General features: G+C 36.4%; 1 protein-coding gene across 1 annotated transcript in view; it reads left to right on the forward strand.

Annotated features, from left to right (window-relative positions):
• The window catches only part of SP4 (Sp4 transcription factor), a 27,439-nt gene extending 16,481 nt beyond the window's left edge, over nucleotides 1–10,958 (forward strand). Inside the window, exons 4-6 of the mRNA XM_059468007.1 lie at nucleotides 5,627–5,855; nucleotides 6,072–6,271; nucleotides 7,339–10,958. Of these exons, the coding sequence (XP_059323990.1) occupies nucleotides 5,627–5,855; nucleotides 6,072–6,271; nucleotides 7,339–7,586 (677 nt within the window). The 3' untranslated portion in view covers nucleotides 7,587–10,958. The remainder of the gene's footprint in view (nucleotides 1–5,626; nucleotides 5,856–6,071; nucleotides 6,272–7,338) is intronic.
• The last annotated feature ends 231 nt before the right edge of the window (nucleotides 10,959–11,189 follow it).

An 11,189-nucleotide genomic window follows, 5' to 3' on the forward strand; every position in this document is an offset into this window, starting at 1 on the left:
TTAGGCCTCTTTCTCAAATGGGTGCTGAAACATGAGAGCTGTTGTTACTGAAGGGTTTGATTATGAATGGTGAAGTGTAGTGATATCAGGTCTTGTGGTTTGGAGTGTGTCAGGAAGAAGCAATTTCAAGTGATCTCCTGATTGTAGCAGCATTTCTGGAAGGCTTTAAATAGCATTTAATGCCTCTAGTAAGACTTTGAAAGGAATACTTTTAATAAGCCTTTTTTTCTCCATCTAGATAGTGTCAAGAGATCATTCTCTTCCTGTGTAGATAACATTATCTCAACTACCTGTTTTTAGACTAAGCAGGTTTGTTTGCTGGGTTTGGTTTTTTTGTTTCCTCCAAATAAGAAGCCAGTTTAGACCTAGATCCTCTCAACTGAAAAATCCTCTCTGTTTTAAACTTCTAGAAGTTGTCTTCATTTAATTTAGTAGGCTGCAAACACATAGCAACATTAAGTTTTCTCAGTTTCTTTTCTTTGGCAGAGGCGATTTAAGAAATAATTAAATTCTTTTATTTTCCCTTCATATTCCCTTTGTTTTCCTTCCCCTTTAATAAGTGCAAGCAATGTAAAAGTTAAAGCTCGTAGTGATCCATAGGATTCTAGTATATAGTTTACAAAAAAATCCCATACAACTCAAGACTATAGCAGACTCACTTTGAGATTTTGAGCAGGTTCTGTCAGTGTTGTGAAAAAATTCTGATTTTTCTTCAGGAGAAAAGATATTTCAACTGGTCTAAAATACACTCCTGTTATTCTCAAAGAACAAAGACTTTTATGTAAAACAGCTTTAAAATGAGAATAGATGCATTTCTACCCTGTGCATTACTAGTGTGCTAGCTTGTTGGGGTGCTCTCTCAGGAGTTCAAAACAAAAATTAGGTCCAGTAATTACATTACTGAACTTTCCAGTGTTTTTTCATAGCTGTGTAAAGCTCTGACAAAGAATGTTAATCATATATGTGTGCTTTCTTCAGTTAGTCTTTTACCTCAAAAAACTAGATTTGCTTATTGAATGTTGTGGCTTGGTTCTTCAAATAAGGCAATTTGCATGATATTTTGAGAGCTTCAGAACCTTCTGTTCTGAATTTAGTAAGTGGAATTCAAGGGAAGGGAGTTTAAAATAGTGACTCTATGAGATTAATTTAAAGAAGAAAAATCAATATGCACATTAGAAAATGTTATAACTAATTAATTCTAGCTGAAGAGCAGGTCACTTATTACTGTTTAACTGAAATCATGTGGGGAATGTAATTGTCTGTCTGAGCAACCTTACTGGGCATTGTCCCTTTTGTATTTTTATTGTCATTTTTCTGGTTATTGTCAATCATTTCTACTCAAATGTGTCACTGTATTATGTTTAATAAATATACTAATTGTTGTAGCTCAGTAGTGTGTATCCTGTATTCCAAGATATGCCCTGTCCTTACATGGGAGAAGGAAAGTTCAGAAAGGTAAAGTGTGTGTCAGCAGTGGTATTTAATATTCTGAAGAAGTGTCAGAAGACCCTTGTGGAGTTGGTCATCTCATTACTTGGACAGTGAAAGTTGGTTCATATGGAATCAGCAAAATATATTGGATTTTTAGAAATGCTGAACAGGCTTCTCTATAAATGTCTATTTGTCATATGCTAGAATTATGTCCTGAATATTAACCAGTAATCATGGGATGAGAAAAGGAGTGATCCTTCTCAGGGTTCAAGTGTCACAATTCACATCTTACTTGAAAAGCCTTGGTTTGACAGCTGTCTTGGTTTAGGGAAGGAATTTTTTGAAGGGGTCTCTTTAGAAAGCAGATTTAAGTGATCCTTCCCCCAGCTGGTTCAGGAGGTAAATTTTCTCTGAGAGAAGTGGAAGAAACTGTTTATTTAATGAGCAAAGTACTCACAAACATGAAAAGAATGAATAATATTAAGCAATAAAACCTCTCTTTGCTCTGAAAAGATGGTAGATTCAGATTCAGAGTCTAAAGTTTGTTTTGTAGGCATGGCTTTTTTTGGGTTGGGAGCTGCTAAGGCAGTCTCCAAGGGGGACATGATGTGGCAGTGTTGGTCTTCTGGACAGGAGCAGCAGAGTTGAGCAGTTCCTCTGAAGAAGCCACAGTCTAGAGAAGAACCTTTTGTCTCAGCTAATGAACTGGAAGCTAGTTTAAAAGTAAAGACTCTCAGTTTTCTCTTCCTGGCTACATGGCTGCAAACTCCCAGAGCACTCTGAGAGCTTTATTTTTCTCTTGCTGTCCGTGCTAGGCAGCTCAGTCAGTGAGAAAAGGAAGTTGAGGGGAGTAAAAATGAAGCTTCTGCAGATAAATGGTGTGCATCTTTTCCCTCTGCCCTTTGCTCTCTCTGGCCCTCTAGGCCTAGTTTAGAGCTACAGGGCCCATTTCTGAGCAAAAAAACAGACTATGAGGATACCACATCATACAGTCATCTCAGGACAGCCCAGGGAAAGGTTGCATCAAAGCTTTAATACCAATTCAAGAAAATCAGAGAGCGAGATAAATTACCTCTTCAACTGATTTCTGACCACAGACTGATTAGGTCTCAGGACTTCTTTGCTCCAATAGGACTTTGTGGCATAAATGGAGTAGTCCTTCTAACAGACTGTAATAAAAAAGTAGACTTCTTAACAATGTACTGTGACTGATAATGAAAATAGAATAGGAGGCTGCAATAGGTCACAATATCTGTTATATCTTTAACTTTTGTAGTGACCATTGGGGGTGCTTCATTTTTAGTGCTGCTCTGTGGATTAAAGGAGTTTGCACCTTGGGTATGTTTAACAGATGGGGAGTGGATTGTGCTCTGTAGAAGACTGCACATTAAGCAAGTTCTTCCTTTTCATTTACCTTTGGCTCACCAGAAAGTGTGCCTGGTTTTTATCACAAGCAGTCACAATTATCATATTAATATTATCATATTAGGATAAGCATTAAATATTTTAAAAAATTGCCTTTTTTTGACTCTGGCTGTTTATAGCACTCAGTATTCCAACAGCTTAACAGCCTGACCAGGAGTTGCCCCAGGACTAGCACTTTCTTTGGAAGCTCTAGTATCCTCTTCAGCCACTGTTAGACCAAAGTACTTGATATTACTATTTGCATTTATATCATGATGTTCTTCTTACCCTATCATATTCTCCCTCAAGGATTATCATGAGTGCTTTTCTTTCCTATTAAAGTATGGGAAATAAATATATTTCCACTACATTGCTATTCTGAAAATAAAGAGTTGGTTCTATCCTAAACATATGGGGATTGCACTCAAGGTTAAGCCTGTAATTATTTTTCCTTTGCTGCTGATACCAGAATCCTTTTAGATTTTTTGTTTGTTTGTTTTCACTATATGTCCAATCGCAAGTGGGGTTCAAACGCTATCTCTTAGGGGCTTGTCCTTGTTCTTTTCAGAGAACTGAAAACATTCAGTGTCTCTCACTATTTCTGGCCTTCTTAAGAAGACAAGGAATTCGTGTTTATTCACATCTAGGCAGGTCAGATGCAACTTCCAGTCATAAACTAAGAGAAATAACTGTGTAAATTTGATCAGTGCTTCAGGTGAAAATAACCTGGTACTGACATAGGCAGAAACCAGATTTATTCAATTTCCTGTAGCCAGCAGTAGCCTTTAGATGACAAATCAAGTCACTTTGGGAGGTTCTCTGTATATCGTGTTCTTCAGTACTAACCTATGTGCATGTATGTGGTGTTGTTAGGTGGTGTGTGTTAGATTTCACCTCTGGCTGTTACACAAGATATTCTGTGCAAGCATCTCTTGCCCCTCAGTAGTCATGTGAACCAAGTAGTCATTGTCCCATGCTGGGCTGTGTGTCAACTCACTCAGTAGCTGGGTACTTGAGGCTTCAGAGAGAGTGTTCTTCCTATCCTCATTGGTGGTGCCTGTTATGTTATGGATGCTACAGAAATCATTAAAACCCATTCAAATATCTCTGAACCATGTTATCCCTGATGAATTTCTTAATTTTAAGTGAATGCTTCAATACTGAGGACTAGTATTTATACAATCTTAAATATTGTATTCTGCTCTAAAGAATTCTGGTTGACTGTTACACTCTCTAAATAAGGTGAAAAAAAAGGGTATTTCCTTTAATTTCACAGTTGTATGAAGACAGTGAATTTTTGAAAATGGCAGCATCTGATTATATTTTGTCCCATTCCTGTTACTAAGAGGGCTGGCATTCAGTCATATTGTCATATTGTGGCTGGAAGTCATCTCTGTGTCAGATTCAGTTTATTATATGTATTTTCTAAGTCTGTATACTACTAATTTTTAAAACAAACATAATATGACTTTGTTGTTCAAGAAACTGCACTTCTTACCTATGTTGGAATAGTTTCTTTTGCTTTAATATCAAGCCAGTAATCCAGATTTCCTTAGATCAAGAAAGCCAATGAGATAATGGACTTACGCTGTCAAGCTGAATTCTTTGTTCATTGATTCAGTCTTGGAATTATGTTTGATCCCTTCCCTGGTGATTCTGTTCTGGTGATCAACTACCTTCTCAGTGAAGAGTCTTTTCCTAATGTCCTACCTGAACTTTCCCTGGTGCAGATTCATGCCATTCCCTCATGTCCTATCACCAGTCACCAGAAAGAGGAGAGGGGAGATCAGCACCTCTCCCTCGACTGCCTCCCTTGAGGAAGGTGTAGACTTTGTGGAGGTCACCCTTCTCTTCTCCGAGCTGAACAAACCAAGTGACCTCAGCTGTTCCTTGTACATCTTGCCCTTGAGACCTTTCACCATCTTGGTCCCCTCCTCTGGACACACTCTGACAGTTTGATGTGCTTCTTCCACTAAGGCGCCCAAACCAGCTCAGAGCGCTCGAGGTGAGGCTGCACCAGGGCAGAGCAGGGCAGGAGTCACTTCCCAGTCACTTCCCTCACCTGGCTCACTGTGCTCTGCTGAGGCACCCCAGGGTACAGCTGACCCTTTCAGCTGCCAGGGCACACTGTTGACTCATCTTCAGCTTGCCATCAACCCAAACACCAGACCTCTTTCCCCAGGGTGGCTCTTTCTTCTTTTCCCCCCATTTATACTTTTAACCAGGGTGACCCCATCCTGAGCAGAGAATCATGCAAAACAACAATCTCAAAAAAGCTTTGGGATGTTAGTTTGTTCAAGTCTAGTCCTAAGTTTCTTTTTCATTCAAAAGTTCCTTCCTGGCTTGATGTTGATTCTAGTCAGATTGTAAGAGAAGTGACAATTCTGTAAGTGCCATAGAACAACTTCTTAATTAGCTAATTGTAGTTTTCTGAATGCTGATATAGTTCAAAGGTTATTAGGGAGACATTAATTGGCAATTGACTGAACTATATTTCTGTGTAAGATTTTGCCTATTTCAGCTTTTAAGAAAAAGAATACATTTGCTAAACTAGGTAATTTTTCTTAGTATCAGTCAGTAATTTGGAGTCTTCTGCTGTTTTAATAACAAATTGCATTAAAATAGCAGGTAGGTAATACTTCAGAAAAATTACTGGATTTAATATTTTGTTTGTGGCTTCTCTTAACAATAGGTGGATTTTTGTCCACCTAGTGTAAATGTGTAAAGTTTATTTGTGCATTTCACTTATTGAAATGACTAATAAAAGGTACAAACAATTTTTATTTTACAGGTCAACAGCAAGGACAGGATGGAGTAAAAGTACAGCAAGCCACAATAGCTCCTGTAACCGTAGCAGTAGGTGGCATTGCTAATGCAGCAATTGGTGCTGTTAGTCCCGATCAGATAACACAAGTGCAGCTTCAACAAGCTCAACAAGCTTCTGACCAGGAAGTGCAGCCTGGCAAGAGACTGAGAAGAGTTGCCTGCTCATGTCCTAACTGCAGAGAGGGAGAAGGAAGGTAAGTGTAACTTTTATCAGTATATATTTAAGCATCTTATCACAGCTTGCCTCATTTGGGAATGAGATTGTCCTATGTTGCCTAGATTTTGAATGCTTTGTGTGGGCTTTTTTAGACGGGGATTAAAATTGCCGCTATTAGCATGAAATGTTTCTCCTAATAGCTGGTAATGTTTTAGAATATAACTACTTAGCTGTTTAAATATGATCTTTTCAGAGGCAGCAATGAGCCAGGAAAAAAGAAACAGCATATCTGCCATATTGAAGGCTGTGGAAAAGTTTATGGCAAGACATCTCATCTTCGGGCACATCTGCGCTGGCACACCGGTGAAAGACCATTTGTGTGCAACTGGATCTTTTGTGGCAAGCGATTCACAAGGAGTGATGAGTTACAAAGGCATAGAAGAACCCACACAGGTTGGTCATCACTCTGTGTAGCCATAGTACAGCAAGTCTGATTTGTAGTGACCATAGTTAAACAATGGTATCAAGGTTCTCACTAAGTTAGCTGAAAATTACCCTTAAATGTGAAAAAAGTAACTTTAAAATAAGGAAGTGGTAGATTCAAGTTTTCATAAATTTAGGCTGACTGTGAAATCATATAAATAAAAAGGGATCTGTTCCAGTTGTTCTTTTGTATGTAGGCTAGAAAGTGAGGACTATTTCATCATAGATAGCTGATGTACATTAGCTAGTGCCTTATCTAAATGTAACAAATTTAGGTCAGGCACATAGGATTGGCCATGGACCAGGGTTATTGTTTCCTCACTTGGATTAGCTCAGACCTTAAGAAATTTATTAACCTAGTCCGTACACTGGATTTGGTCTTCTTGGGAAATTTCCTAGTTTCAAGTGGGAACTGATAAAGCAAAGTCTCTTAACAGTTCAGAATGGAAGAGCTGGTGTTTTAAAAGCTGAAAAATTTTATCAGCCTTCATATTTTTATCCCCAGGAGAGTATCTCCCCCTCCTGTCCCTTCTCCCCAAACTTAGAGCACCTCATGTCTAAGTGCTAATTACATTTGAACAGTAACAGTACCTTTTGGTAAACTGAATTTGTCTCTCTTGGTGTAGATTTCATACATCTTCTTGGAGCATTGGAATTCGTGTTTCTGAATTTGTTTCCCATTGGTGTAATCTAAATTTAAAAAGCATTATAATAAAGTTGTTCTTTGAGTGCTTTTACCTCCCTTGCTCTGGTAGATTTATAGAAGTTTATGAAAATTCTCTGGTGTCCTGAAATTCAAACTTCTCGTCAGATGATCACAGCATAGCAAATACTTGTTGAGAACATTTCAGTAGTGGGGAGTAGGTGGCCAAAAGCCTATGACTGAACAGAACACACCTGGAAATGAGACAGGTGGAAAAGGTGTCCTTATAAAGACACTTTGAGTGTTGAATAGAATAGGGTGAGATTCAGATGATCAAGCAGTGTTCAGTGCTCTCTTTCAGTAACATGTTGGTTTTCTTTTTCTTTTTGAAAAGGTGAAAAGAGATTTGAATGCCCAGAATGTTCTAAAAGGTTTATGCGAAGTGACCATCTCTCGAAACATGTCAAAACTCATCAAAACAAGAAGGGTGGTGGAACAGCCCTTGCTATTGTTACCTCAGGAGAACTGGACTCTTCAGTTACTGAGGTTCTTGGTTCTCCAAGAATTGTCACTGTTGCTGCCATTTCTCAAGATTCAAACCCAGCAACCCCTAATGTTTCAACAAACATGGAAGAATTCTGAAAGGATCATTTATATGGACACCTAGTGCTGCACTTAAGTTTACATACCTTTCAGGATATGGAAGTGGGCTGGTAAAGTGGATTACAGAGCAGGAAATCTTTTTTTCAGTCATGACTTCTGTAAGTGTTCCAGGTTGGAAGGTCAGCAAGGGAAGTGTACACCGGTGCAACAAGACAAAAATTTCAAAAATACAAACAGCGCAAATTGATGACTGGATAAACAGATAGAGGAATAATATTTCCATACTGTACTTTTTTAGTTATATATCTGTATATTCTGTAATGATTTTAAGTGAACTTTACCCCCCTATTTTACCACTGTATGTTAATGTGTTTATAAAATCTGATAGTATCAATGTAAAACTGGGTGGACCTTGACTAGGATTAATACCATTTGATGAAGGCACTTTGTTTTTAACATAAATTTGTAGTATTTTAATGAGAGCATCCTTTTCCCATAAGACGCAGCAAAACAGAACACAGGATGAACAACAGTGGACATATTTTGGGATTTTGCTCAGTCCATACAACACATCAGTTAATTTTGGCCATCTTTTCTCAAATTTTGGAATTACTCAAATAGCAGCTGAATGATGCATGCTGCAAAGTGATTCTGAGGTGGGCCTCAGATTAATTTCAACTACTACATTATAGTAGTGTGTATAAATGACAATCAGTGAGTTCTAATTCCTCTCTTCATGTGGAGAGCTAGGCTATGTAGAATTAGTGTAAACAGTAGGAAAGATAAAACCATAGAAAGATATTAACATATGATTTACAAAAGTAATGGTATCTTTATGTAGAACAAAAGAAAATTGTGTCAATTTTTGGTAAATAGTTTCATTTTATATTTCCCTGCCCATCTGCCCATGGCAAGGAGGTTGGAACTAGATCTTTAAGGTCCGTTCCAACCCAAACCATTCTGTGGTTCTATGATTCTGTATTTTAAAACATCTGTGGCCCATTTCTAACTCATAGATAACTTGAATCTTAAAAACTCGAACTTAGGTGTTTGATTGTTTTAATTTTGTTAGAATTCATGGAAATCAATCTGACAACTGAGTGTTATCCAGTATCTCCTCTGTAAATACTAGTTTGTTATGTTGTGGTTAATGTGCTGAGTTCTTTGTGCTTTGACTTAATAGCCAAAGAAAAAAAATTATCACATTTTAATAAGGAAAGAAGTAAGTAAACATTTTCTCTTTCCCCTCAAATATTACCACCACTTTTCAAGGATAGTATGTAGGCTGGTAATAAATATCTGTTACCTATCTAGTCTTATATTGATCCTCCAACCAAAAAACAAACTGGGAAAAGAGAAATATTATAATCTTTTTGGGACATGACTTTTGGTTTCAAAGGTTTGGTTAAATTTTCAGATGTGACAGTGAATATAGAGGAAATATTTAAAAAAAAAGAAAAAAAAAAAAAACAAAAATTGCATTTTCTGTGTGAAAATTAATAGTAGGTACAAGGAGGAAAGATGGCCAAATATTTCATACTCAGGATTTTTAATTACTTCCCCTAGGCATAAATACAGCCTTTTACATCTACAGTCACTTGTTAATAAATTCTCATGACCAGTTTTTAAGGAGATTTATATACCAAAATATTTTAATGTAACTGAAGGAAGTACAGTGCAAGAAGAATAAGATGTTCTTCTTTCCCCTACAAATTATGAAAGGAAGAATGTACGTGGTAGCTGTTGGTTTGTAAGACGTAACAGGTACCCTGTGCATTCCCTAAAGATCATATACTTCTCATCTGAACAATTTATCAATCTTGTGGTGTTTTCTGTATTTTTGAAGCAAAAGAAATGCCATTGTTTACACTGTGTACACTTTAGGCCAGCCCTTTGTAGCAAAATACTAAGCTGAGGGTATTTTATACTTTCAGTTTACATAAAAAGCTTTGAGATTAAAGAAAAACAATTTTACACTGTGGTTATAAATTTCAAGTTTCTTAAAGCTTTTTTAGACTTGTAACAGAGTCTTTAAATTTTAGTTGGGTTTTGTACATTATTTTGTATATTTTATTTAAAGTACTCTTAACTGATGTATCTGGATTTAAAACATCAGAAGCAATTAGGTGTTACATTTAATACAGATGAACATTAGGTAGTATTAACTGTTAATTTTATTATAAAGGAAATGAATCGTCAAAGATATATTTTATCATTATGCTTCACAATCAGTGCTCTACATTACTTTATGCAAAGAAGAACTTTCCTAATGTTAATATCATATTTCCTAAAAGTTAACAGTTTTGTAAACTGAAGTTACAAGCATTCTGCACAACCATTTCATACGTAATTTTTTCATGCATACTTATGTATGCAGATAGGAAACTGAAGTAATTTTTAATCTGCAATGAATCCCTGTTATAGATGTATCCAAATCTAAATCTGGTTGGCTTCATAGCATCTCAAATACATTAACTTGTGTTAGCAGGTGCACATTTTACCGCTGGAATTAGAAACATTCTGCCAGTCTGTTCTGCATACCATTCTGAATCCACTTTTCTGTCTTAAAAGGATCGTAAATTTCAATGTCCTTTATTTGACTCAGTGGGATATAGCTGTTGTAAGTAATAGGGCACAGATGTGCAGTAGTATCTTGTTTAATGGCATTTCACTGTTCATTCCCTTTGCCACCATTAAAAATTTTGCTTTATTGTAATTATCAGTGCAAAGTGTATTTACCATGGTAGAACTCCAGTGTTAGAATAGTTTTTTTCTTACAATATACTTTCTTTGGTTAGGTTTGTGTATGTGTTGCCGATTACATTAGCAATTGGTGTTAAGTCATTATTTATCACATTCTTTCACGAGAGCAGTAATAAAAGTGTGTAATCTAGGAGAAAAAGTTAATTTGTCAAAGTTAAGTAAGCATGATGTTTAGGTCCTATTTTTCAATTTTATAACTGTTTTATTGCAACAATATTTGTATTTAAGTCTTCATTTTAATGCCTTGTGGTGTTTTTTTATGCATGTCACTGAATTGTCATCCCGCAAGAATTGATGTGCAGCATAGGGTATTAAATCTACATAATGATTTTGAAACAGAAAAATAGTTGATGGTAAAAATGTAAATGTTTTGCAAAAATTCCTTATAAAAAAAAAAGTTTTGTAGTAATATTTCACTTGTAAATTTTTCTAAAAAAAATGGAAAAGGAAAAAAATGAGAGTAATGTTTCCCCACATCTAGAATTTAGAAATTAATTCTGCCAGCAAAGCCTGTAAGGCATTAATCTGACACTTTTACAATGCTGATTTGTATAATTTTTTGGTGGGTTTGGAACTAAAATCATGTACAAGTTGTTGCCTGCAATAACATTTTGCAAGTAACCTATTAAAATTCCCTTGAGTTTAAAAGGTTTCTTCATTTAATTGCTTACAATATAAAGCAGCAATAAATAATGTTTGTATGATAATCTGTTCATCAAGAAGAACACTAGAAAACAAATGCTTCTCAATGGGGAAAGGTTGGCAGCAGCTTCTGGATTTGTGTAATTAAGACCTGTACTTGCTGGTCAGCGTTTCCCAACTGGCAGACTCCCAGCAGGGAATTAAACCAGCAGATTCTAGCTCAGCATGAATTCTGTG

The sequence above is a fragment of the Ammospiza nelsoni genome, chromosome 1 (genome assembly GCF_027579445.1).
Source record: "Ammospiza nelsoni isolate bAmmNel1 chromosome 1, bAmmNel1.pri, whole genome shotgun sequence".
Classification (NCBI taxonomy): Eukaryota; Metazoa; Chordata; class Aves; order Passeriformes; family Passerellidae; genus Ammospiza; species Ammospiza nelsoni.